At 42.0% G+C, this 25,277-nt stretch overlaps 1 protein-coding gene across 5 annotated transcripts; it reads right to left on the bottom strand.

Moving 5' to 3' along the window:
* Nucleotides 1-568: 568 nt before the first annotated feature.
* On the bottom strand, nt 569-25,277 carry LOC110989218 (uncharacterized). 5 transcript variants are annotated; one of them, XM_022253438.2, is made up of 11 exons: nt 24,416-24,874; nt 21,825-23,442; nt 20,233-21,624; nt 13,573-14,010; nt 12,860-12,942; nt 12,167-12,341; nt 11,557-11,662; nt 9,804-9,850; nt 7,792-8,440; nt 4,885-5,055; nt 569-4,131 (listed from the first exon to the last, which is right to left on the bottom strand). In XM_022253438.2, the coding sequence occupies exons 2-11, from the start codon at nt 23,356-23,358 to the stop codon at nt 3,960-3,962; spliced, it is 4,767 nt and encodes a 1,588-aa protein (XP_022109130.2). In that variant the 5' UTR covers nt 23,359-23,442; nt 24,416-24,874; the 3' UTR covers nt 569-3,959. The 5 variants fall into 5 exon arrangements, with proteins under 5 accessions (XP_022109130.2, XP_022109131.2, XP_022109132.2 ...); XM_022253439.2 differs by having other exon boundaries at nt 20,287-21,624; nt 24,416-24,871; XM_022253440.2 differs by lacking the exons at nt 569-4,131; nt 4,885-5,055 and adding an exon at nt 10,759-10,913 and having other exon boundaries at nt 8,260-8,440; nt 24,416-24,956.

Raw genomic sequence — 25,277 nt, 5'->3', positions numbered from 1 at the left:
TTTCTGCAGGCTTTAGGTAGAAAATAAAACAATGTATTAACAAAATAAATCAATTGCCTTTTCCTCATTAAAACAAATAGAATTTATTGACCATTGAGAGCCTTGGACCCATTTGCCTCTCCCCAATCCATCATTGACTTCAGGTAGGCAATAAAAAATCTCGAGTTACTCATGGTTCCCATAGTTCTGCCAAGGCGTGATTGCCCCTCAAGACATTACAATAAAAAAAAAGGAAAAGAAAACTATTTTAATATCACTGTGTATTTTCAGGTGGGAATTAAGGTGGTAGCTGGAAAAGAGATTGTATAGTTTGGACAAGCAACTTTGCCAGGCTTTCTATTTGTTTAAGATGTTTTATGATGATACAACTTGGTGACAGAATCATTATGTGGGAAAGCGTATTGATTTTGAAAGTGTGAATAAACAAAAAGCTGTGCTTATGCTTGTGGTTTGCGCACCTTTCCGGTTTTGCTTTTGAAATCTTGCTGTACCTAATGTGGCAAAAGGTGGGGAACACAAAACCACACCAGCCAATAAGAACCGTTTCTAGGTTTGATGACGCAAACACTTTCATTTCGGCTACATAATGCTGGTTTATTTACTTTTTCCCTTCCTACTAACATCCTGTACTCATTCCTGAGGTCATCAACTCAGTCCAAGCTGTCACCACTGACAACAACTCTCATAATCCCTGCGGTTAAAATCTTTGTTTCACAGATTTTTGTTTACTTCTTCAAAATGAAAGTCCAATGCGTTCTCATGCATTAAGCACTACTTGGTAGTTACACTCCCTCTCTGCATGCAAAAAGTAAACATCCAATGTAGAAAATAAAGATACAACATCTTTCCTTACAGCATCATAATTATTCACTAGTCTTTAGGGAGAAAGACAATAGTTGCATAATATGGAAACAAGTTGGTATTTTCATGCACGATCGCCGAGGCAATAATTTTAAATGGTAATATTTTCATTGTTGCTGTTCCATTTCCTATACATGCAGCTTTTAATAAATAATCCCAATTGACAGCTAAATAAAAGGAAAAAAAGGAAAATAAACCAATACATCACCATGGCTAATTGACAGAGTTACCATTTTTATCTTTGAATTGAAAAGCACAGATTGACTATGAAAGTGTTCACGGATGCTGCATTTTCTGCTAGACGTTTTGTGAAATAAACATAGGGGCTGACTTCAGATATAGCTTTCCATTCTACTTTGGTCTTTACACCGTTAAACTACAGTATCTGGTAGTCTTTTGTGCTTAAAGTGGTCTGGTGCCCTAACACAAAGCACCCATGACTTTGGATAAATCACAAAATCGCCAGGTCTGGGATCCAGACCATGCCTATTAACACACCTCATTTTACACACATACAGGATAAACTTGCCGCTTAAAAGCACTCACACAAACGACCCACATTTCAAAAGTAGTTCTGAAAAATAAATTATACTTTGCAATCCTACTGTAATTCCCAGCGAACAGTTCTAAGTAGCAGATACATGTAAGCTCACTTCTCAAATACAATGTCCCAAAATTTGTTACAAAAACACTAACACATAAGTTGAACACGTAATGCATCAATTTAACTCGGCAAGAATTGTCAATACAGGCTTTAAAAACTGGCATAAAAATGAAACTATATAAACAGCATACAAAAACATGAATACGCAGACGTAAAGTGTGTTTAACAATTCTTGCACTGCTCTCTGAAATGGAATTCTTTGTGTTACATGCATATGTGCACACATTGATTTCCAGTTGTACAATGTTGTAGGCCCATTGTTGGTAAAGCAACCACAAAACCTGATAAAAAGATTGTTGGATTATCAAATTACATGCATTTTGGGGGTCTACTTGCACATTCACAAGCTTCTTCAAATATTTGACTGCCAATCTGATGATTTACTTTAAAAAACGGACAAAATATCCTGTATTTTCCATTTCACATTGTCAAAATGACAAAGTTACATACTGATGTATTACTTCTGATACTGTTTTCTTCGCCAGGAAATCTACAAATTTCCCCATATTCAGTAATTGAACATTTGGCACAAGTATGAACGATTTTGTATGCTGGTGAAATTGAGATGATCAACATTCACAAACTCGAAAGTCACACACACTTCTTGGTGGATTTTTTTTACACAAAGTGAAACAGAAGGCCATATTAATGTGGGATGAAATGACAGATGGATGAGTAGTATGTTCCTGATTTCACTTCCAAATTAATTTGTGCATCCAGACATCACAAGGGCAACCAAACACGCGTTTTGTCTTTTTTCCTGGTCTCTGGAGCATACACACTTGTGGAAAGAATCTAGTTTTTACACCTACTGTACACTTTCTACAGAAACATTTACAAGAACTAGCATACTGTACATGCCGGCTTGGGATGAATTATACGTTATATTTTACAATTTTACAGATGTGTTCCATTTCAGCAAAAACAGAAATCTACTACACATTTAATGAACGAAGCATTTATGCTGATTTTAATCATTGTGTTGTAAGTTCATCAGGCAAAGATATTTCAACGCTTCAAGTCACACATCTCTAATTCTAGTACTGGACTGCACATCAAACGTTCTACATAATATTACATTGCTGAATTGAAATGCTTGCCGTAAAGATGACCTTTGACTTAGCAGTAAAAGACCGGCATGCAAATCAAGCAAGTGGCATACATGTTGCGCATGCCTTAAGTTTAGCATTTTAGATGATACAATGGAAAATTTTTTGCTCTAGATGAGCCAGCCTAAAGGGAATATGGTAAATCAAACGTATTGCACTTTTTTGTGCTTACTACTCAACAGACAAAACAGGCCAAAGAAGTTAATAGTGTCAGTGAGTAAAAATGAGCAAGAACATGAAGTTAAATAGAACAGGAAGTTAAATATTTTGAAAAAGTTGAAAGTATATACCTAAATCTTCTCATCAACAGTTTTGAAGTTCTCAAATCTGAATTTAGATTTGAGTACTCTTTCCCAGGCCTTGGTCTTCGGTATACTCAACTGTAACACTGCTAACAAGGTTCACTAGTACAAAACCAGTGTTTGAAATATCCGTTTTTACTTATTACTGCGAGTTTGGTTAAATACATGAATGGCTGAATGGATTACATGTACATCAGTGGCCTGGCTTATCACTAATGCAACAAACATAATGTTGCCAGTTTTTGTTATAAACACATTAATTACACATGACACTGGTTTTACAACTCCTAATGAGAGAACTATTCATGAAAAAATATCTGTTCATTATGGGAAATACCATTAGATTAGATACCATATTGGTGGCGCTGTGCAGACATCAAACCAAGTTGGGCAAACTTCCTAGTATCCCAAATTTCAGGTATCCATGCATGAACTGTGCGTCCATAAATTGTGATGGATTAAATATGCAAATAAATCACTGCTGGTCATGTGGCCTCACCCTTTTATCATTAGGGGCAGCATTTACTGAGGTACATGCACATGTGCTAAGTAGTGCTTTGAAATTTGGGCCAACTAAAGATGCCTAATTTCACACTATTCACAGCCCTATCTATGCCATTTGAAGGGTATTATTGTCCCGCAATTCTAAATTTACAGTTTTCAGATATATGGAGTTGAACTGTCATGCTACACAATCACACAGAACTCAGGGACAGTGTGCCACAATTTTTTCAAAGTAGGTAGTTTTTGCCACATAATCAAATTTCGTCACCACCTATCAGCCAATTAAAACAAAAAGGAAAATAAGTTCTGGTATTTATGTTTTCCTTTTTACCCTCATGTCATCAATTACATTTGATTATGCTTCTTTCTCATTTAATTTCGATGAATTCAAGATGAACTTGAAGAATTCTGTGGAAAAGAACAACGGTATATTATTGTGGAAACAGCACGTTCTGAGTGCCGGGAGCTGAAAAGAAATTGAAGCGTAATCCTTTTCACAAATATAGACATATAGACACCTTACTCCATTCCCTGGACATAGTCGATGTGGACAAGCCCCGATTGATCACCCTGGGAGCACATGAGCCAATCGGGATCAACCTGCTGCTGAACGGTCAGGATGGAGCCCTTGGTGAAGCTAAGCTGCTCCTTGGACATAGTGACATGATGGCAGCGCGCCTTGACAGGACTCCTGCACCAAGGAGAAGGAGAACATACCATTTGTATGAATCTAAACACAGAATGTCAGAACTTGCGCCTTGTGTGGAACTGGAGAGTGGCTGTGGCGATTGTTACTGTTGTGGCAATAAGCCAGATGCTTTAGACTAGTGCATTTACAGTGTGTCAAAGTAACATTTCGTCCAAAAAGGGTTTAATTTAGTGTGAAACAGAGGCCAAGTTGCATATTCTTACAGGGAAATCTTGCAAAAATCTGCCAAAAACTCAAGGTGGATTCAAGGGTGGATTCTGGGAGAAGACCAACAAGGGTCACCCCCCACCAAAAAACCCCCAGCCAATTTAAAAAAAAAAATTCTAAATAATGAGAGAAAGGTGATTTTTCTGGTCTATTTCATTTCTCTTTCTTCCAAAAGTGTGTAAATGCCCCATACTTCAGCTTCATCCCTTAGACAGGCCATTAAAGTTACACGAAAATCTTTCAAAATAGTTCCATGAAAAACTTTCCAAATTTTGGGGCTCCCTAAAACAAGTTTGCCCTCCCCCCCCAAAAAAAAATTGGTTCTGGATCTGCCCTTAGGTGGATTTTGAATGGTTTAGCACAGCTGACAAAACACTCATTTTCTGTGGTTGTAAACCTTTACTTCAAAAAAAAAATGCTGTACTTAAACACGAATATTTAATTAATTTAAGTCCACCCAGTATTTAATTTGGACTTAGCAGTCTCCTGCGTTGGTGTCTGGTAATTGCCGTGTTGCATCACACTTACCCTGGAGCCACAGGGCTGCTTGGTGACTCCATCTTCCTTGGAGATGCAACTTGCTTGGGGGAGATTGTTTCTTTGTCTGATGTTCTGCTAGGCCACTCTTGCCGTACTGGCTGTCGTTGGGTCGTGGTAGCTATGCTGTCTGGCCTGATGCGGTCAAAGGCCTTTGAAAGGCTGTGAAGGGTAGCGGAGAAGAGTAATATAAAGAAACATAAAACCAATACATCCCTGCCTACATGTACATCTCCTCTAACTGTACAGAATAATCTCTTCGATTCCTTTATGGCCACAAAATCAAAAGCACTTGTATGTGTCCAAAACTTGTAAAGGCCGAGACCCCATTTTATGTCTGTAATTAGTTAAACAAATCAAATCTGCACTTAGAAAATATCGCAGATGCACCTAACATCTATGTGATTCTCAGATAAATAGCTTCTATCTGGAGGCAGAGAAAGTGATTCTTTGCTAAACTAATGCTAACTACATGTAGCAAACTGTTCTGTACTGACAAAGTTGGCTCACAATGGTATCTGCCCTGAAACCTACGCAAAGCCACAAAAATAGGCCACTTTCAGGGAAATCAGACGTGTCCTCAGGAAATTAGGCCCAGAGCCCACAAAATTGGATCCATGTCCTACTTTTTGTACACAGCCTATACACAGGTAAATTAAAAGACTTGTGTGAGTCTCTGATGAAAGATTTAAAAAACAGTAAACAACTAGCACTGCATGTATAAATGTGTGTGGGTAATCAAATCTCTACTGGATAGGAAAAACTTCAATTTGCGGTAGAAATTTCATTAGTTTTTGGTGTTTTCCCCTTTGTGGGGGGGGGGAATACCACTCCGCCCCCATCCCACCCCCTACCTATGCCTACTAGAAAATTCTGTTGATCATATAGAGCCAATATAGCAGCTAACATTGTTAAGTTCCCTGCAAAGCTTAAGGAGTGTTTACTTTCAAAGATGGAATTCCCCACGGAGTAACACAAGCAGGATGTTGGTGTTTCAATAAGAGGCGAGTACAGTAAGTCATTTACAGAACTGCACTGACACCATGGATGAATTTCAGTTTCTAATGATGTACAGTACTGGACATGGCAGCGGCAAGGGCCAAACCCACATACACATGGGATTTATCAATTATTCAATGCTTGCTGTGGCCAACTGTCAGTTTTTATTTTGAGTTTTGCAATCTCTGCACGAGAGGATGTCGTGGGAGTTTTTATATCACTTTCATGATCTGCGATATGAGAATGAGATTTGAAGCTTGTCATGGTTAAGGTAGCAAATAAACTAGACAGGTTTGCGGTAGCATCATGGATATCCCTCTGTTTTGAGTATGTGGGGTTCTGAAAAGAACCGGTGGTACTCAACATTTCGGACAGTATGCTGTGTCTGTCGTCAGTCTCCTGAGAGAGGATGTTGCGGTACAATTGTAGTCTACGCAAACAGAAACCAATTTTGAACTTCCTGACGATGCAACGGTGAGAAAGAGAAAAGCAATTTTTGCCCAACACAACCAACTATGGGAAATCCCAATTAGGTTCCGTAAAGATCTTTCCCACGATCACACTAGTGAAGTTATACACGTACCAGTGGAAACAAGTGTGCTTAAAAGCTACAGTGCGTAAATTTGTGAGGGGTGGAGGGTAAAGGAATGAGGCATGCAGGTGGGTAACAAATTTCAACATTGATCCCTCATTGGTAGAGTGCTTTTCAAAATCTAGCATTCAAGGTTCACCTGATGATGGGCATTTGCACACTGACCAAGTGTCCCCACAAGCCTAAGCCTAATGCACTTGTCCTGGTGGCTTTTCACAGGCACAAATGTAAATTACCAGCCGCAGCCAAAACTTTTGAATGCATCAAAAGACATTAACAGCTCCTTCAGGACCAAGGAAATCTACATAGAAGACTCTTAATTAATATCCACATGCCTCATTGCAACTGCAGAGCATTTCAGAGCTGCTCTTAAAAGGGGCCAACGAGGGCGACAAACTGAAATGAACCTCCATCTAATTACCTAAGGAATTGAGAGGATTGCAACCCTGGAACTGTATTTAAAAGATTACCCGTGAGATGGTACATGTACATTTATGTTTGGAGAAGACCTTGTTCCTTAATGGGCCTTTCTGAGAAAAGTGGGAACTATCATATGATAACCTGAAACAGAAATGCAGGTGCATACCAGGTCAATACAATGCCAACTGTCTCCTGCCAAGAGGAGAGGGAGCTATCATATGATAACCTGAAACAGAAATGCAGGTGCATACCAGGTCAATACAATGCCAACTGTCTCCTGCCAAGAGGAGAGGGAGCTATCATATGATAACCTGAAACAGAAATGCAGGTGCATACCAGGTCAATACAACGCCAACTGTCTCCTGCCAAGAGGAGAGGGAGCTATCATATGATAACCTGAAACAGAAATGCAGGTGCATACCAGGTCAATACAACGCCAACTGTCTCCTGCCAAGAGGAGAGGGAGCTATCATATGATAACCTGAAACAGAAATGCAGGTGCATACCAGGTCAATACAACGCCAACTGTCTCCTGCCAAGAGGAGACGGAGCTATCATATGATAACCTGAAACAGAAATGCAGGTGCACACCAGGTCAATACAACGCCAACTGCCTCCTGCCAAGAGGAGACGGAGCTATCAATACACTTCAACACATTTGGTGAAAGCCACCCTCAACAACTTTTATCTGTCAGAAAATTGCTGAACTTTGTTACCATTATGGCCTCCATTTTGTCAATAATGGTACAAGTAACCAGCATTCCCCCAATCCTATTGCTTAACCTTCTTGTGACCTAGTCACATTATATCTAACTTTGCATTTCACCACAACCTGTGGTCCCCATACACTGTGACCCTAGTTGACTAGAAGAAATCTGCCAATTTACCTGCTTCCAAATCTGCTCCATGTCGACCCTGATGATGTCATATTCTTTGTACTGCTCACCCCTGCATTGGAAGTGGTCGCTTCTGTAGAAGCTGCCACAAACCCTTTGATCCATTCAAGGGACCAACTGTTGCTGACTTCCTTGTTTGAAAATGAGTCTCTGGTTGGGTCCACTCCCTGAGTAGGGGTGGAATTTTCGTCAGTCTTCAACATCCCAGAAACAGGTTGTTCTGAAGACCGACTATTTTTAGTTCTTTCGACTGACCTCTGTCCCTTTATGTTTCTTAGAAACCCTAGCGATGAGGTCATGGTCCCACTTGAGGCGGGCTCTTCCGGCTTCTGTGTCCCCTCCCAGTTTTTCCAGAGCAAGCTGGCTGTTCCTTTGAGCCAACTCCCTCCCACTGAGGTGTGGCTCTGTGTCAAGAGTGTACTGCTGTTGGGCTTGCCGGCGTACCGATCCATCAGCTGTTGCTTCTCCCTCTGCTGGTTGAGCTGGTGCACCAGGCCCTGGTGCTCAAATTTGTAGTCCAGGTCAAAGGGGAGAAGCGTGAGTGGTTGAATGGCAATCAAGAGCCGATCAAAGAAAGCCTTGGTGGCACCGTTGCAAAGACTCAAGAACGCATTTGGCTCGTAGAGGTTCCTGACGATATCTGCAGTACCGGTAACAAAGATTACATTGGAGATTATGCATACAACACAGTTTGGCAGTTTCTCACTGCTGTCCCTGTGTAACTGATCAATTGCCAGTGATGTGACTGATGAATCAAACAGAGAGACCTGACATTACAGGTTTACAAAGCAGCAGCTTTAAAGGGCCAACCCATTGTCAATTTTGTCAAACAAAACAACGGAGCAGCTTTAAAGGGCCAACCCGCCTCAACTTTGTCAAACAAAAGCAGTGTGAGCGCGTAAGTGACTAGATTTAGATTTCACATAACTGAGTGTGCCACTTTAATCTAAAGCAGACCCTCAAAACATTTGGTGATACTGGCAGAAAATAATGCTTTTATTGTCGAGTCACAAGCCAAAGTATATTTCATGTAAATCTATTCAGGGACATCTTGTACTACAGAGATGTCCTTGAACAAGGCAATATGAAACCCGGCAGAAAGCCATGCAGGTTTAGATTTCACCCTTTACACCCATGCTCCACTCCAAAATAATTAACATTAAAATACCTTTCTTTAGTGGAAATCAAAATAAGCCCTTGTTGAGAATTCACTCCCTGGAATAACATGTGCATTAGAAGCTGGGCAAGTTGTAATAGTACTAAGCTCAAATTTGCAGGGAATTGACAACTTCAGGAAAAGAGTAATTCCTATCATAGTTTTTGTACCCTACTCTAAATGTTAGTGTCTAAAAAGGGAATTAAAGTCTGAGACAGGAAACTAAGGGGGTAGGCTGCTTTAAGCCGCCTCCTTGGCCCTACACAATTGTGATGGATGAGTCAACCCCCCATCCTCGGCAGCCGTTTCCTGATTGAATCTTCCCTGGTAGCTGGGCCCGCCCTCCAGCCTGACCTCTGCCAGGATGTGATAAGCCGTCTGCGTTCCGTTAAAATGCAAACACCCAAGCAAGACCTGGATCGACTGTGGCATGGAGAGGAAGGCTCATCTTGTTGACTGCATAACAAAAGACTCAATAACATGGTGGAATTCCTCCATCGGCACCAACAGTGTTTTCAAACAAGGCTACCGGTAACTCAAAACCGACATGTTCAACTAGAGCAAAACCTCATTTACAGGGACTGTTGACATGAACATGTACCTTAGGTTACAAGCGGAGGTTCCAATGAACTCCCTTTGGGAGCCACATAGCCTAAAAAAAGACTGCTACTTTTAGCACTTCATGGTCATATTGGTCTGGTTCCCGGAAAGCGAGGCTGTCTAAACACTGCTTGTTTATAGATAAGCTTGTGATATTTATTCAAGTGCCTGCCTTGTACTGGGAGTTCTTTTTCAATGACAAAGACAAGACAAATATCGGATCTATTTCATTACGAGCACACAGTACCTGGATGGTCTCTGATATGTTCCAGCCACAACTCCAGGCATCGGATGCTGTAACGAGCAAACAAGAAATGAATGAGTGGATAAGGGGTAACACTATATCCTACAGAGTCAAAAACCACAACTGGGGGGCTGCCAAAAACACAGGGTTTCTGACAAGCTAAGCTGTTAAATAGGGAAATAATAAATTTAAATCGAAGTTTCTATGACATTTTCGGATAACTGAATTACAGTGTCCCCTTATATCTTCCAATTTGATTGAAGAGAATCATAACTTTGAGGTTGACCTTGATGTACATGTACGTCATCTCTAAGCCAGTGCAAAGAGTTCAAAAAAAGTCTTTAAAAGGATACTTGAAATTAAGCCACTTTCACTGAGACACACACACATGTACCTTTCCAACTCCACAGCTATTATTTATATCATCTTATTAAGTTCTGAGAATTCTACTCAAGCAATATCCTATTGACCTAAACCTTTTCGGCATGTAAACGAAAAACATTCATAGTACATGTATCTTCCCATGTTCAACGTGAAAAGCTGTTTGGTTCTGGGGACACCAAAATGTGATATTTTTCCCCCGAATAAAAAGAAGCTGGTTCCACCCGTATTTTAATAGATTCAAAGGTCACTATGGTGAAATGAATTTTTCCCTAGCAAAGCAAAATTTAATTTTTAATTTCACTGTAGCGAAATTCAGACTTCTGCCTAAAGAAAAATACATGTGCCTGGTAACCAGAAGATTGCCCTTATAAATGAATGTTCTGCAGAAGACAAGTAAGATCTTTTGTTTCATTTTTGCTTAATTTCATCTTGTGAACACTCCATGAAGTACCAACATTCACCCTCAAGGTATCTACATGTACTGTACCAGTGACATCCATGCAGCCCAACCTACATGTACATAAATACACATATATTACAATTTGGGAAAACACTCCATCCAATATCTGTGAACCTGAAGTTGTCAGGCTGAACCAAGCAGAGTTGGCCTTGAGCTGGAAGCTCGTGACAAATTCCAGGTCACTTCGATGGGACCAAGGAACTTGCAGGAAGCTCTCAGAAAGTAAAGCAGCTCCCATAAGACAGTGAGGACGGAAGTCAGGGGCAGGTCTGGGAAAAGGAAATGGCACATCGAGTGGCAGAGGGGAAAGGGAGGACAGTGAAGTAAAAGGGGAGGGGATGAATGGCTCTTTAACGGGCCGTTGGCTTAATCTGAGGACATGTACACTGAGGGAAGGGGTGTGGAAGACAGATGTCAACACCTCGTTAGATGGACAGTGGAAGGAGAGGGTTTGAACTCTGTGCCAGTAAGACCTCACTATAATGATAAAGACTGGACAAACACCTGACCACAGCGTGCATGCTGCCTATGCAAAATCCTTATGAGCCATTTAGATGAATATACTTGTTCTGTTTAGTTTTATTTTACTATTTATATTCATGTAGAGAAGTACATGAGAAGAAGTGCTCTGTACTGTCTCCTCTCTACAGGTTTCTTCAGGCTTACAAGCTACAGTGCCTGGGGTGCTTTAGGGGGGATGTTGACACCTTCTTGAAAGGAAAGCTCAAGGACCACGTACAAACCAGTGCAGAGTTAATCTAACAAAGCCTAGTCAAGGGACTTTTAAAGATCCTGCATGATGGACAGGACAATTTCAGGTCACTGATGTGAACAGGAAGGGTGGGAAATTACTTATGAGCCGTGGTTAAGAAATATGACGTTGAAAAGTAATGCTGGGGAAAGTGAACTCACTTGAGGAGTCCCATGATGAAAGCATTGACTCTAAGGTCTGACGTCTTCAAGTATGCCAGCTGGGACAGCTGTCGGACAAGCTCATGCAAGGGCCTCGTACCGGGTCCTGACCAAAAAAGGAAAAAGGTATTCAGATTATTTAGTACAATCCTAAATGCCATGGGCATAATTTGCTGAGATGTTGCTCACATTGCAACTTGCAGAATTACTTGGCAGTGAACAAATGGTACATTCTACATGTGCGTGTGTGTCCCTTCAGAAGTCAAAGTCCAAGCTCAAAAAGACCTTTTTAAATCCATTTTACAAAATTTTGATATGAAGTAAGAAAGCTCTAAAATGCAAGCCTGGTTATTTTAGCAAGGCGATCATTTCACCTGAAGAGGGGCATAAACACTAGATCAGTTCTCAGAAACTTACAACTCACACAAAAGACACACGCACAGTGCATCTTCAGTTGGTACATGTATATTACAGCTCTGCAGTTAATTTTTCTGTTCGGGATAACTTGATAGTTGGGAGACACCTCAATCTTCTAAGAATATATGAGTGCATATAGCTGGAAAGGTTGAGTTACTACATGTAGCTTGATGTTGAGGGGAAAAATATTTACCAAGCTGAGTGGTTGCCTCCACGACACCCCACAGTGTTGTCTTCAAGCGTCCAACAAAGAAGCTGGTCACGTGCGGCCGTAGTCCATCCAGCAATAAGGCTCTAATGGCCGGACACAGGTAGTGGAGCATCAGATGGCCAATATCTGGAGTAAGGGCTGTGCTGCCCAGACGGCCCTATGAAAGTAATGGCAAGCACCATCCACATGTAATTCAACACCTAGAAGCTTCTTCCCAACTTCTTATACCTTGTTAAATGTTTCCCGCTGAAAGAACATTTCTAAACAATGCAGAAACTTGTACTCAGTGGTTCTGTTCAGCTCATTCATCACGGCACTTTGAGCGAACCCATCATCAGACTTGCAAAATGTCGGCATTGGATTTCTGCAGCACGGTACATCGGAGCATCAACTTAATGATTTCACTAACAAACTTCAGGTGCCTGCCAAAATCCAGAATAGGCCAATGTGGTAAAGCAGCAACACACTCTAAGTAATGTCAAGACAGAATCTGATGCATTAAAGTGACCATGACTGCTTTCAATTCACAGTGATCAAAAGCAAACTAGTTATTGGCATCTGTCACATTGTAATACTCCGGGATATTTTTAGGCCCACAGTACAAGCATTCTAGCCCATTGGCTGACATCCTGTCCAAACTTGAAACCCTTGAGAAGACGAATATTTTCCATTTACCTTCTCCTCCAAGCTCTTTGTCTTTGCCTGGCCAAAGTGGCTCAGTATGTGTTCAACAGCGCCCTCGACTGCCGTCACAAGAGCTGCATGTAACAACACCACCAGAGACAAAATAAAGATTCATCAAGAAAAATTTATCAATTCATTCAAAACGAACACTGACTATAGCTGAATTCAATTAAGCAACTTGAGAGTACCGGTACTTGGCTGATATAGTGCTTAACTTTCCAATCTTGTGTTCTCAGTCTTCATAATCCCAATTATTTTTAATTGGAACTGTGTAACCCTCAAGAACTGAAAAGAGAGCGAGTAGGTACCGGTAGAAGTCCGTGCTTTCAAAGCTTTACAAATGGCAAAAAGTATGAGAAATGTGTTCTCGGGCCGAACAGGCCTTTTCAAACTCTTTAAATGACACGTACTGTTTAAGGGAGGAGGGGAAGACAAGGGATTCAGGTTTGGTAACTTTCCTCAGTTCAACTGATATTAATTCTATTCTCCTCCTTCCTCTTGGTGTGTGAGGAATTCTACCAAAGTTAGAGGATTCAGCATTTAATGTGTACAGTTCGATTTACCTTTATGAATTTGATATGACACTTCCTAAATGCTGACTCATGCACATAAAATACATTTCAATGACTATCAACAGGCAAGTTGATTACAAAACTCCATAAGGGTTTATATTCAGGTACAAATAAGCAGTGTTAAGAAATCACCTTTCTTTTGTACCAAATCAACTTCTTCTTTGGCTTCTCGGGGAGAAACTTGCATCTCCTGCGGAGGCAGGCAGTCAGCACCAACATCGTAATCACTGGACACATCAAGACTGAGAGGGCGCCCCTTCAAACTTGTGCCATTTGCGTCCAGCTGGAACTTGTCAATGCTGTGCCTCTCTGCCCCAGATTCCCATGACAAGATGCGCTTGATTGGCTGGCCAGCGGTACTCACGCCAGCGGACGACAGGGGTTGTGACTGGCCAGGCTGTGGGTTGGATGCAGCGGTGCCCCAGCTGCGGTACTGGCTGAGGTCGGCCGGGAGGGAGTTGACGCGGTCAGCCCTGGAGTGCATGGAATCCTGTAGGCCTGGCCAGGCAATAACAGTGGGTGGCAAAGGGGCCACTGGCTGGTCAGCATTGCCGCAAAGCTTCTGCAGTACTGGGGTATAGAGAAATATCGACAAATGGTTAAAAATCTGTTGAACCTGCTGTCAGATAGATTTGGATGTCTCAAGAAAACCAGTGCCATTTCCCACACCTAAGGTTGTCTTTCTATAATTTTGGTTTTTGGCCTGTTCCTTATTCACATTTATTTACCATGTAAATAAATTTGCTCCTATCCAATGAACCCTGTGAGCCACTCATGCACATGGACAAGAAGCATGATAATGTGAAATTTATCAAAAGGCACCTTTAATCTTAAATTTGACCCTACTTCGGCTTGCACCTGAGGCTCCAATATCAGTTTTCGAAATGTCGGCACCAGATGAAAATGCTGCAAACTTTGTTCTCCCAAACTAAAAGATCAGGCAGTCTGGTGCTCCTGGACCATCACAAGACAATCCCCTTCCTTCTTCCCCACCCAAATCTTTACATGAAGAAAAATGATCTGAGATCAGGAAGGGTATGGTTCAACACATTCATTGCAATTGCGCAATCAAAGTATACATGTCCATGTACATGTAATTGTATACATATGCTGCACATGGATATTTGGGCGAATGGATGAGCTCCCTAAATTAAGAAAGTCCCCCAAAATGAGGGTGGAGCAAATGACAACCACACGCTTCAAATGGCATTATCACTTTGACTGCTTTTCACCACACACTCATCGGAGCATGATCAGGGCATTAACTGCACACGGGCCTGCACTTAATTGTGTGGATCGGGTTTTAATTGGATTTTTCCGGTGCTCCTTAGTGAGGTTAGATCGTGACTTCATCCCATTAATGCAATGAATCCATCGATTCTGCAGATACGACTACCTTGAGGGGGCCGTTAAACAATTCATGACCTGGGGCTGTATTTCGATCCCATATCAAAACGCCAATACCTGCTCATGCATGAGTGAATGTAGGACATACATGTACAGTGTATTACGATGGCTTGTGGGCTACTGTAAGACCAACGATGTGGGACAAAATATCGCTCATGCACGAAAACATCAACACAGCACTAATCTAGGACAAACATCAGGCAATGCAGCCATCCATGCACACACTGCTACCATTTATGACCAATTAAAAACAATATAAAGGTTACCCAGCTGTTTGAATTAAGTGAATTTGAAACTTGAAAATTTGAAACAATGTTACACATTGTTTCAAATGTTGCATTGCATTCCTGTTTCAATGTTGCATTGCATTCCTGAAGATGTTCTGAATAAAGAATGAAATATTGAATCAAACATGGCTTTCATTAGTCTTTATGGAGTCTGCATAATATTGAGTTACACATTGTACATACATGTTCCACTGATATCATCCACAGTGAAACTAAACCAAAAGGAGGGAGGTACCGGGTATAAAACTTCAAAGATGTACATGTACATGTGAATTAAGCTTTCACAAGTAAAAAAACAAACTGCATACTTTAATCATCAATCCTAATGACTTAAATGCTGTAAATTTTAGCCAAATGATTCGTGAAAATGCAAAAAGTACAGGTACATGTGTCTCTCATTCAGTCTTTACCCTTCCACTTGATTGAAAAGGCAGTGCAACATACATGTACATTTATCAGTTAATACACACACAAAACGTGTAATGAAAATAATCAGTTATAAAAGGTACAGGGCAAAATGATGACCATCACATTTTAAGTTCAACGCTGATTAAAAAACACAAGTAAAAGCAACGAATGCAACGGACATTCCTGTCTGCAAATAATTCACACCCGCAAAATCAATGTTTAATCTTTGTCCTGTTATGAGCAAACACGTAATGGGAAATAGTTTCTTCAATTTTTTTTTCCACTACACACATATATTAGCATCTTTCATGTTTGAAATGAGGCCTGTTCTCTTGACGGATCCCCAAAACCATTACCAGTGTTAAAATATACCCATAAGTCTGCCAAAACCAAATGACAAACTCCAAACCAGTTGCATAGAAAACAACGTTTTTTATTAGTGTGGCCAGCCCAGACTACTCTGTTTAGACAGCATTCCAGGAGGTGCAGAGAGTGAGTGAGATGCCTGCATCTCCTCACATCCCCAGCGGGTCGCATAATTTAGCAGCAATGACGCATTTCATTCCAAGTGGGTAGAGGCAGCATTGCACAATGAGCAGGGAGGTGTAATTCGTCAATCGATGTGAATCTTATTACATGTCTTGCTAGCAAGCCACTGCAATTATTTATGTTTGATAATGAGCTCCAGATAATATTAAATGCAGGCCTACCGGTGAGTTCATTTTGTCCAGGTTTACATGTAATTTAAAAACTGAACTGACATGTAACCTGGATGAAACAAACACATATCAACTATTTCTGGTTCACTTCGGAGGTGTTTGTTCTCAGTAGTGCGATAATTAAGTCAATATTCCTTGACACAGTTTTAAATGTCCTTATTTACCATGGAAATCACATGTATGACACAGAGAGGGAAATGACATTATTTTACGTAAACGTGATTACCATTTTGCTCTTCATAGTACGCACGTACATTTGTACATGTACAAACATCTACGTGTAATTTAGAAATACTGTTGACATAACATTTTGCCTGGCTCCTTCAGTTTGTGACATTCAATCAATAAAATAATTAGCAAGGCAGACTGAAATTGTCAGAGCCAATTAACAACAACTGATCAATAAGAGTGCATTAGTGCATACACACAACCAGAACTGAGTATATTACGTGTAAATGTAGTCCCTAGTACTTTTCACCTCCCCAAATTAAAACTTGACTCCTACAGGTGAGACAATCTGGTGAGGCTGCAGTGTTAAACCTTTTAAAGCCAGAGTACACGTAAAGCCAGAGTGCATGTCTGTCACTTTACCGGGCAGCGGTTTCCTTGAAGATTTTCCTTCTTTTCAACAAATGTTACTTCGATCAGAACTCAGTTATTTTCAGATTTTCTTCCTCTTGTGATCCCACATGTAGTAATGATGAAGCAGAAATTCTGGCAAGGTGCCATTGTGTGGCCGAGTTGCATGAATAAGGGGGCAGGATGCTCTAATTATGTGTGCCAGACTGCCTGCCACCCTGTTTGCATCCAATAGCTGTTATTGCCAAGCTAGGGGTGGGGCTATGCAGGGATTAAGGAGGCATAGTTGAAACAGTTAAAGAGAGTAATTCAGTTGATGGCTAATGATAATATAACGAAGAGTTAAAGTAATCCTCCCACGCAGCCCGGGCCTTCCTTCATAGACCTGTCATTTTAGAAGAGCTGTTATCTGACGGCAAATTTGCAAAATTTCTTATTCAATGCATAATCTTTCAGCAGGTGTCCTTTTTTCCGCAACTTAAGCAACTTATCCTCATTGCTCAGTAACTCAAGAAAATTGACCTAATGGATGTGCTACATGTAGTGTATATCACAATCACTGTAGGCCTACTGGAAACACAGCAGTAGCTTTGCGTAATTTGCAGATCACTGCGAAATGTTGAGCTTGCCGATCTAAATCATGCAAACAGTAGAGAACTTTGCCACTGCAGGAAGTTGTTCGGCATACTCTCACAAATACCAGCGATTCATTTTACTGTCAGGAAAAATACCTTCAGGAGGCACAGGGTACGAAGGTGAAATTGTCTTGTCCTTAAAAGCAGGTGAATATGTTCTTTATTTTTGTGAGAAATTTATCTACTTAGGTGTCTACTTCAGATGTGAACAAAAATTGATTTCAATCGGTTAATTACTGTTCAGGAATTCAAGGTCATCAAACTTTGTGCATGAGCCTATGAATCCTCCCAAAGGTACCATTTGGGGGTGTAAATTATCATATTCCTAAAGACTTGACGCTTTTCCTTTTTTTAAACTGGATAACAACAAGCAACATCCTTGACCTTCCCTGGACTATTTTGGAAATCTCTCAAGACTGCTGTGTAATAACGCTATTCCCCGTTCAGCATTTCAGACAGTTTGATGATCAAACTGTCTGATACTTGGCACTTATCAAGATCACCTGTCATGAGCAACCTGACGGTCAGATTCCTTGAACTTCAAGTATGCACCCCACAGGTAAAAGCACCCAACATCTTGACCATGATTTATTCAACGTACATGTATGACCAGTCTGCAGGGAATCATTCATGTGGAGCTGCTTGCGTATCAGTATGAAGCAGTTTAAGGAGAGCTTTCACACATATGATGAGACTAAAGGCTGGTTCATAATTCAGGCAAATTTGAAACAGAAACAACGTTGAATTTATTTTCCATTTGCAACGAAATTTGCTTGAGCTGAAATGCGTTCACTTTTTGTAAATACACTTCATGCATATACATGTACATGTACACTGTACATGTATGATCTGATGTCACCAAATTGCATTCATGTTTGTGGACCAACCTTTACAAGTGAGAGTACATATGTACAGGTACATGCATCATGTCTACTAGATATGGTATAACATGGAGATACATGTAACTACATGTATGAATGTACATGTACAAGTACTGTATTCATATGTAATAAGAAATCCCTCTCCTGTGTCATCTTACGCTGGTTAACTCATTCAGTGAGCACATTCATGCACATGCTATCAGCGTAAGTGTGCACATCTACAGTACAGCACAGGCACTGGCAGGGACCAGGTGTCAGTGATCCAACCTCAGAACACCGATCGCGATCTGGATCCATGTGAAACAAACAGGCCCAACACCACCCCCGAAATAAAAATAATTCACAAGTCCAGAATAAGACATGACAGAGCTGAGGAAAGAGAATGGCACTGATCAATGAAAGGCACGTTGGTCAAATCCGGTCAGAGAGAACATGATTTTAACTAGTTTAAGATGTGTCAGGGGAAACCATGATTACATCTGCAATATGGCCTTCATTAATCTTTGGGCCATAGTTTAAGTCACTTCAAATTTTTTTTCCGGTGTGAGGGGTGGAGGGGGACAAAATTCCAAATGCATGACTTCTATAAATAGCCAACTCTGATGAGATCAAAAACACTGATGATCTTGACTCAATTTGTATTTTCAGTGTTAAGCCAAAGACTAATTCATCTTTCCTCTCTGTAAGAAAGTAGACAGGGTTATAGAATCCACAGGCCTGATTCGGTCCTCAATTCTAGCTCGACTGCACCCCATCCCCCCCTTCCCCTTTCCTTTCGGGACATTAGTCACTGGCACGTTCTTCCTGTCAAACCGATAAACAAGATTCAAACAAATTAAAGCTGAGCCAATCGGAGCGGCCGGTGGGACATCTCATGGGCCCCCTCCTGGGTCACCTGTGCTGGGGCACTGACAGGGGTTTGTTAGGGATTGTGTTGGGCTTGGCTAAATTTACTCTCCCCACTCAAAATAGTCCACCTAAAATGCAAGCTACATGTACATGAAGCAGCAACGCTCTACATGAAGCAGTAACGCTCGTGTAGCTGGGTTGGGTATGACAAATGAGATAAAAAAATCTCAATGAAAATTAAGAAATAAGAGTAAAAGGACAATGAACTTTAAACATCAAGTAGGAATCTTATAATCCTGCCAACTTAGAAAAAAAAATCTACCTGGCATAAATTATTTTAAATGTATCAAATGACATGCATCATTGTAGAGTACATGTAATGTATACCGGTACGTGTAAATCAGGTACATAATTTACATGTGCATTTACATGTTTACATGTACAAATCCTCAAAAAGCATGCATGCTAATACACAGTGTGAACAAGAGCAGACAGCTTGCACTTTATTAATCGTAATTATGGAATAACATCTTAGGAACCTTTCCACATTAGTGCAAGTGCAAAACTTTGAAGTAAGCCAAGTGGAACATGCACTGAAAACAGACCTTGGCCATGACGGAATCAAGTTCTATAAAAAGTAATGGAAGGGCTGTAAAGTTCTAAATTTGTCTAAGTGCTGCTGAGTTTGGGTGAGGATTTTGATGGTGCAATATACATGTACTTACATATGACAAATGAAATCACAGCACAAATGTACACAATCACTATGTTCAGAAATGTTCCACTATTGAAAATTAAGCACAGGTGTCTGGCTAACATCACTGATGCAGTTTTAATTAGTTCTGGTCATCCAAATATGTTACTGCATTCACGTTTTGAATAAAACAACATTGGCTAAAGTTCAAAACAATGTACAAATTCTGATGAGCATGCAAATCAAAATGTCAGTAAAGAAAAAAAAGTAACAAGATTACATATTTACTCTCAAGACTTTTTTGCATTATAACATGCTTGATGAAACACTTACACTTTACGCCACGATCACGAATATCACTGCCCACACGAACAATATCATGCCAACCTTTTCTCTGCTGATGTTCTGCATCGACCTCGTGGATGGGCTTCAGGGGCCGATGACGGATGTACTTCTTGTCAGCTGAGGCAGGCAGCGTGGAAGCCCCGACATTCTGGATCCGGACCACACGGTTGGTCAAGGCATCTGCAACGTGCGACTCCTCGCACGTGACAATGGTCCGACTTCCGCGTCGTCCCTTGCCACCCACCCGCCAGGACTGGACGCTGGTTTCTGTGGGCACAGCCTTTTTGGTGCAGTCCTTCCCCTGTCTCACTTTTGGCTTGCTTTTTCTTCCTGCTTTCGATCCCTGGACACTCTTTTCCAAGGTTCGTTTGTCCAATCTGCTTTGATCCTTGGCATCTTGACAGAGCCCCACCTGTGAACCTTTATCCAATGACTCTCCTTTGACAATTTTTGAGATGTTCCCACTCTCAGAGCGGTCTCCAGAATCCAACAAACACCTACTGGGCAGATCTGATTGGCTGCTTTGATCACGCAACTCCAGGGTCTGTGTTGACTGATTGATATCAGCAATGTGGTGATAGTTTTTAGCACAGGGGCAAAAGCATCCCCCCTTCCCATTTAACGTTTCATCGGTGCTCACTCCGACGTCCTTGCATTCTTTGGTTTGGTCTTTGGCCATCAGTTCATTCTCCTTGTACGTCCTCGGATACATTCTCAAGAAACTTGTTGGGTCCACCTCAGGAGGGCTGTTGGTGCTGCAACCTCGAGAGCAAGTCTGCAACTCTTTGGCCTTCTTTTGTAGTGGCCTGACCTCCTCTTGGGTGATGAGGTTGAGAGTTCTTGGGGGTATCACTGTTCTCCGGTTTGTGTCCAGCCAAGTGGTCCTTGGCCCTGGGACCCAATCGGCTGACGATTCCACCCCAAGGTTGGACCGGAAATGCAACCTATCCTGGAGAGGGTTCCCTAATATGACGCGGCTGGAAGTGGGGCTTTCCCTATGGAGGTTTCCAGTCTCCGATGTGATTTCTTGGGGGATAAAATGATGGTGCTCTGGAATGAAGGTATCTTGCTCCTGGGGCTCAGTGAAGTTGGCATTGATATCCATGGCAAAGATCCGTGCCCTCGTTGCTCGCACTGGCATCTGTGCATTACTGTCATAACCTAATGGGTAACTCAGGTCCCTCATTCCATGCCCACTGTCCTGCATACTACTGTTGATCAACGGACTACCGGCAGCCATCTTTGGGTCCGTACTCCCCTCACAGCCTATTGTAGGATCAAGCTGTGGGGTTGTGTGGTAATGTTGATTGTAGTGCCGCTTGCGCGTCAACAGAGAGACACTGCTGGTGCTCTGCGAGGCTGCAGGGACAACCCAAGATGCTGGAAGTGAAGCATAAACAGAAACTGAACATGTGAAAATTGAGTAAGTTCAGATGGTTCCAAGCAGGGCTTGGCTTTGGGGTTTAGAGTAAAGTTTGGAGTAAGGAGAGAATACATATCAAATACAGAGCTTTAGGGCAACAAAACATTCTATTACACCATGAAAGTGGACAGAGTTATATGTAATAATAGAAACTTACTCATTTTTGTCAAAGATAAATCCTGTCCAGATCCAGCCGACCTTGGGAAGCTGCATGCAAATCCCTCCGGTGCACTCACAGTCCTTGTGACCCCCTTGATGCCAGCAGGTGCCCCTCCAGTATTCCCTTGCTGGCTTTGCTCCGGGGTCTGCTGAGGTCGGCTGGAGGGCTTCTGTATGTGCCTCAGCTGGATTGGAAGGGAGTGGGGCCTCTTGGATTTATTCCCAGCCTCACACTTGGAAGAACTGATTGGGCTGGTGTGGGGCTGTAAGCAGGATTCCTCTTTCGGAAGTCCCAAGGTTACAAGCTCAGTCCAGTGGGTGACCTCTGAGGGTAACACCTGCGAGGTTGTGACTTCGGGCTTCTTCTTTTTCTTGGCAAGTGAGGCAAAGGTGACCTTTTGGGATGTATCATTGGAACATGTGTCCTCTTTATGTATGACTTCGTATCGATATGTATCCAGAGTCAGTGGCTGAGGGTTGTACTGTGGTTGTAGGGCGAGCCAGAGATTTTTTTGGCTTCCCGTGATGGAGTCGCAACTAGCAACATCGGTGGGGCTATCCCCAGACCCATCGGGGCTGCTGCGCCGCTTCTGGCTCAGCACCTTCTGGAGTTTGGGGGAGGTACGATTCAGGCTTTCCAAGGAGGAGCCCACAGAGCTCCCCTCACTCTGCCCGCGCTCCAACTGCAGCCGGTCCATCTCCGCTGCAACCTCGAAGCTCTTGTACAGCAAGTCATAACTGTCAGGACTCGAGGAGAGCTCGGAGCGGTGGATGGACGGTGCAGAGGCAAGGCTCCCTGAAGACTTTGAACTGGGGGTGTCCAAATCTCTCACCAGATCATTGGTGGATACCCGCTCCTTCTTCCAACTGCAGGGGGTATCAACAGACTCTCTGACGTGATTGGTCGGTGGGGAATCTTTCAAGTGGAGGTCTAAACCTCCATAGTCATGTTTGTTTTCATAGGACGGATCATTTATGACTCCGTCGCAGCCAGACGGCTCTGAGCGCAACTCCTTCACAAGCTGCAGACATGTCTGGCTGATCTCTTCCGTTAGCTCACCTGCCCCGCTGAATGGCACACGGTGCACCCAGCACTCAAAGTTGGTGGTCTTGCCGCAGGTGCAGGTAGCCACTGGCGTCTTGTCCTGGTCCTCTAGGACAGCCATCTCACCTGGCACTGACTCCATGTAGTTCTCGTTGAGGCTATCCAGGCTCATTGTGGACGCACCCCGCTTCAGTCGATCCCAAGGTAAGGGCTTGCTCAAATCCAGGAGGTCGTTGGTCATCTCGATCGACTCGCCCATTGCTCGAAAACCCTGGAGAGAATTGCACGGCAAAGAGGAGGTCATGGGCAAGTCTCTGTGCATCTCGTCTCGGTGGTACTCCCCGAGCATTGCAGACAGACTCATCCGCTTCAGATGCTCGATTCTTGGCGGGCTGCTCGGGAGGGACCTTGTGGGAGGGGGAAGACAAGTTACACCCATCCCCCTCCCGGACACCTCCCACTTTTGGTCATTGTTGATCGCTGGCATAGTTGGGCACACATATAGACAGACACCCACAAAGAATGATGAAAATACTGCCTACGGCATGGCTGTATTCTACTGTGATCACACCTGTGTTTCAAAAGCACAAGTAAAAATAAGATTTAAACAAAAACTGACATGATGTTTCAACGGCACAATATACCTTTTTCACCCACATGAATGGATTGTGCTAAATGTAAACAATACCACTACGTGTGGACTGCTGTGGCCACGTTGATCGCATATTCCTATAAGCAGCTTCAACCACATACATGTACATGTACAAACTGCACGTGGGAATGCTGCATACATGTTTGACTAGTTTATCTTGAATATGTAGATTACCATCACAACACTGTGCACTCAATACCATCACAACACACTGCAGTCCAGCACAACTGTGACATCACAGGAAAAAGGTCAACTGTACAGCCACCCCCCCAAAACACATACATACAATATTCATGTAACTTTAGGCCTATGACGTAATACTCACAAACCTATTCATTTAAAGGCATGCATATCCATTTGTGTTTCTGCAGAAACATGATTTTATTCTTTTTGGTCAAAATGCCCAAGTCAGGCAACAATAATTAAAATAGTTTCAAAGTAAGAGAATGTCAAATCTGGTACCCCGGTACATATACATGTACATGTATACATGTACTGTATATGCAGTGCTTCACAACAGAGCTTTTAAGATTATTATGGAGACATATCTGAGTCTGTTGTTTCATATACATGTACTGGTACATGTACTTGTACAACTTTCCTCTAATAGTTCCCCTTTTCAAACAAAAGTGGACAAAGAACTTGATTGACCACAGTGAAGATTAATACTTAATACTTTCTAATTACACTTTCTAACCTACAAGACGTGTTTTCCCAAAATAACACAAAATGAACCATGTACAGAAATTCATGTTTCATTGACAGACTGACAGATGGTTTTATGCACGAACAATCTGATGGAGAAGTCTAGAAAGTCCAAAGATATTAACCAGAATTGATTCAGAATTATTCTTCATCAAGTGAGCACAAGGAAACAAAAACATATCCTCACCTTTGAAAACTTCACTCCTGGTAAATCTGCGGGGACCAAGAGACACGGTACATTCAGATTATCCATCCAAAAAGATCTCACAACATGGCGGCGAGAAAACCAGTAGATTTCATCAACGCAGCAAGAAATGTTGCGGCGCTGTGACGACGGCCCACGTACGTGCACAGCGTACACACGCACGTTCAGCCGCTGCTCAAGCTCTCCAGCGCTGACTCAGTGTCCTTCTGCTTGCCTCAACCAAAAAAGAAGAGCCCCGCAGAGGAATGGCATTTGCATAATTACATTATGCCCCGGTGGCCACTCTGATAAAAAGTCTCGTTTGACTTTGATCCCAAGTAGGGGAAATAACATAGTCAGAGACCCAATCAAAGTGAACGACATGTACATGTATATGGCATAATTCAGACTACATGTACATGTATATGGGCATTATTCTGACTACATGTACATGTATATGGGCATTATTCAGACTACATGTACATGTAGATGGGCATTATTCAGACTACATGTACATGTAGATGGGCATTATTCTGACTACATGTACATGTAGATGGGCATTATTCTGACTACATGTACATGTAGATGGGCATTATTCTGACTACATGTACATGTGCATAATTCAGACTACATGTACTTGTATATGAGCATTATTCAGACTACATCAGATAAGGAAATTACTCATTCAACGACATTTTTTAAGTTCCTGTGGATGAATGACTTTGTCACTGATGGATTTGTCTCAGAAGCAAACAATAAACACTTTCAAATCAACCATCGACCAACCCAAGCAAGAGGATTAAGGCTCTGATTCATATCCAAACTCTGACTCAATTCTTGTTTCATGTACATGCATTTTCCTGTG

The sequence above is a fragment of the Acanthaster planci genome, linkage group LG08, assembly GCF_054643075.1.
Source record: "Acanthaster planci isolate LZ-2023a linkage group LG08, COTS_SCS, whole genome shotgun sequence".
Classification (NCBI taxonomy): domain Eukaryota; kingdom Metazoa; phylum Echinodermata; class Asteroidea; order Valvatida; family Acanthasteridae; genus Acanthaster; species Acanthaster planci.
The sequence above is the reverse complement of the archived record's forward strand: the minus strand, read 5'-3'. Positions and strand labels throughout refer to the sequence as shown.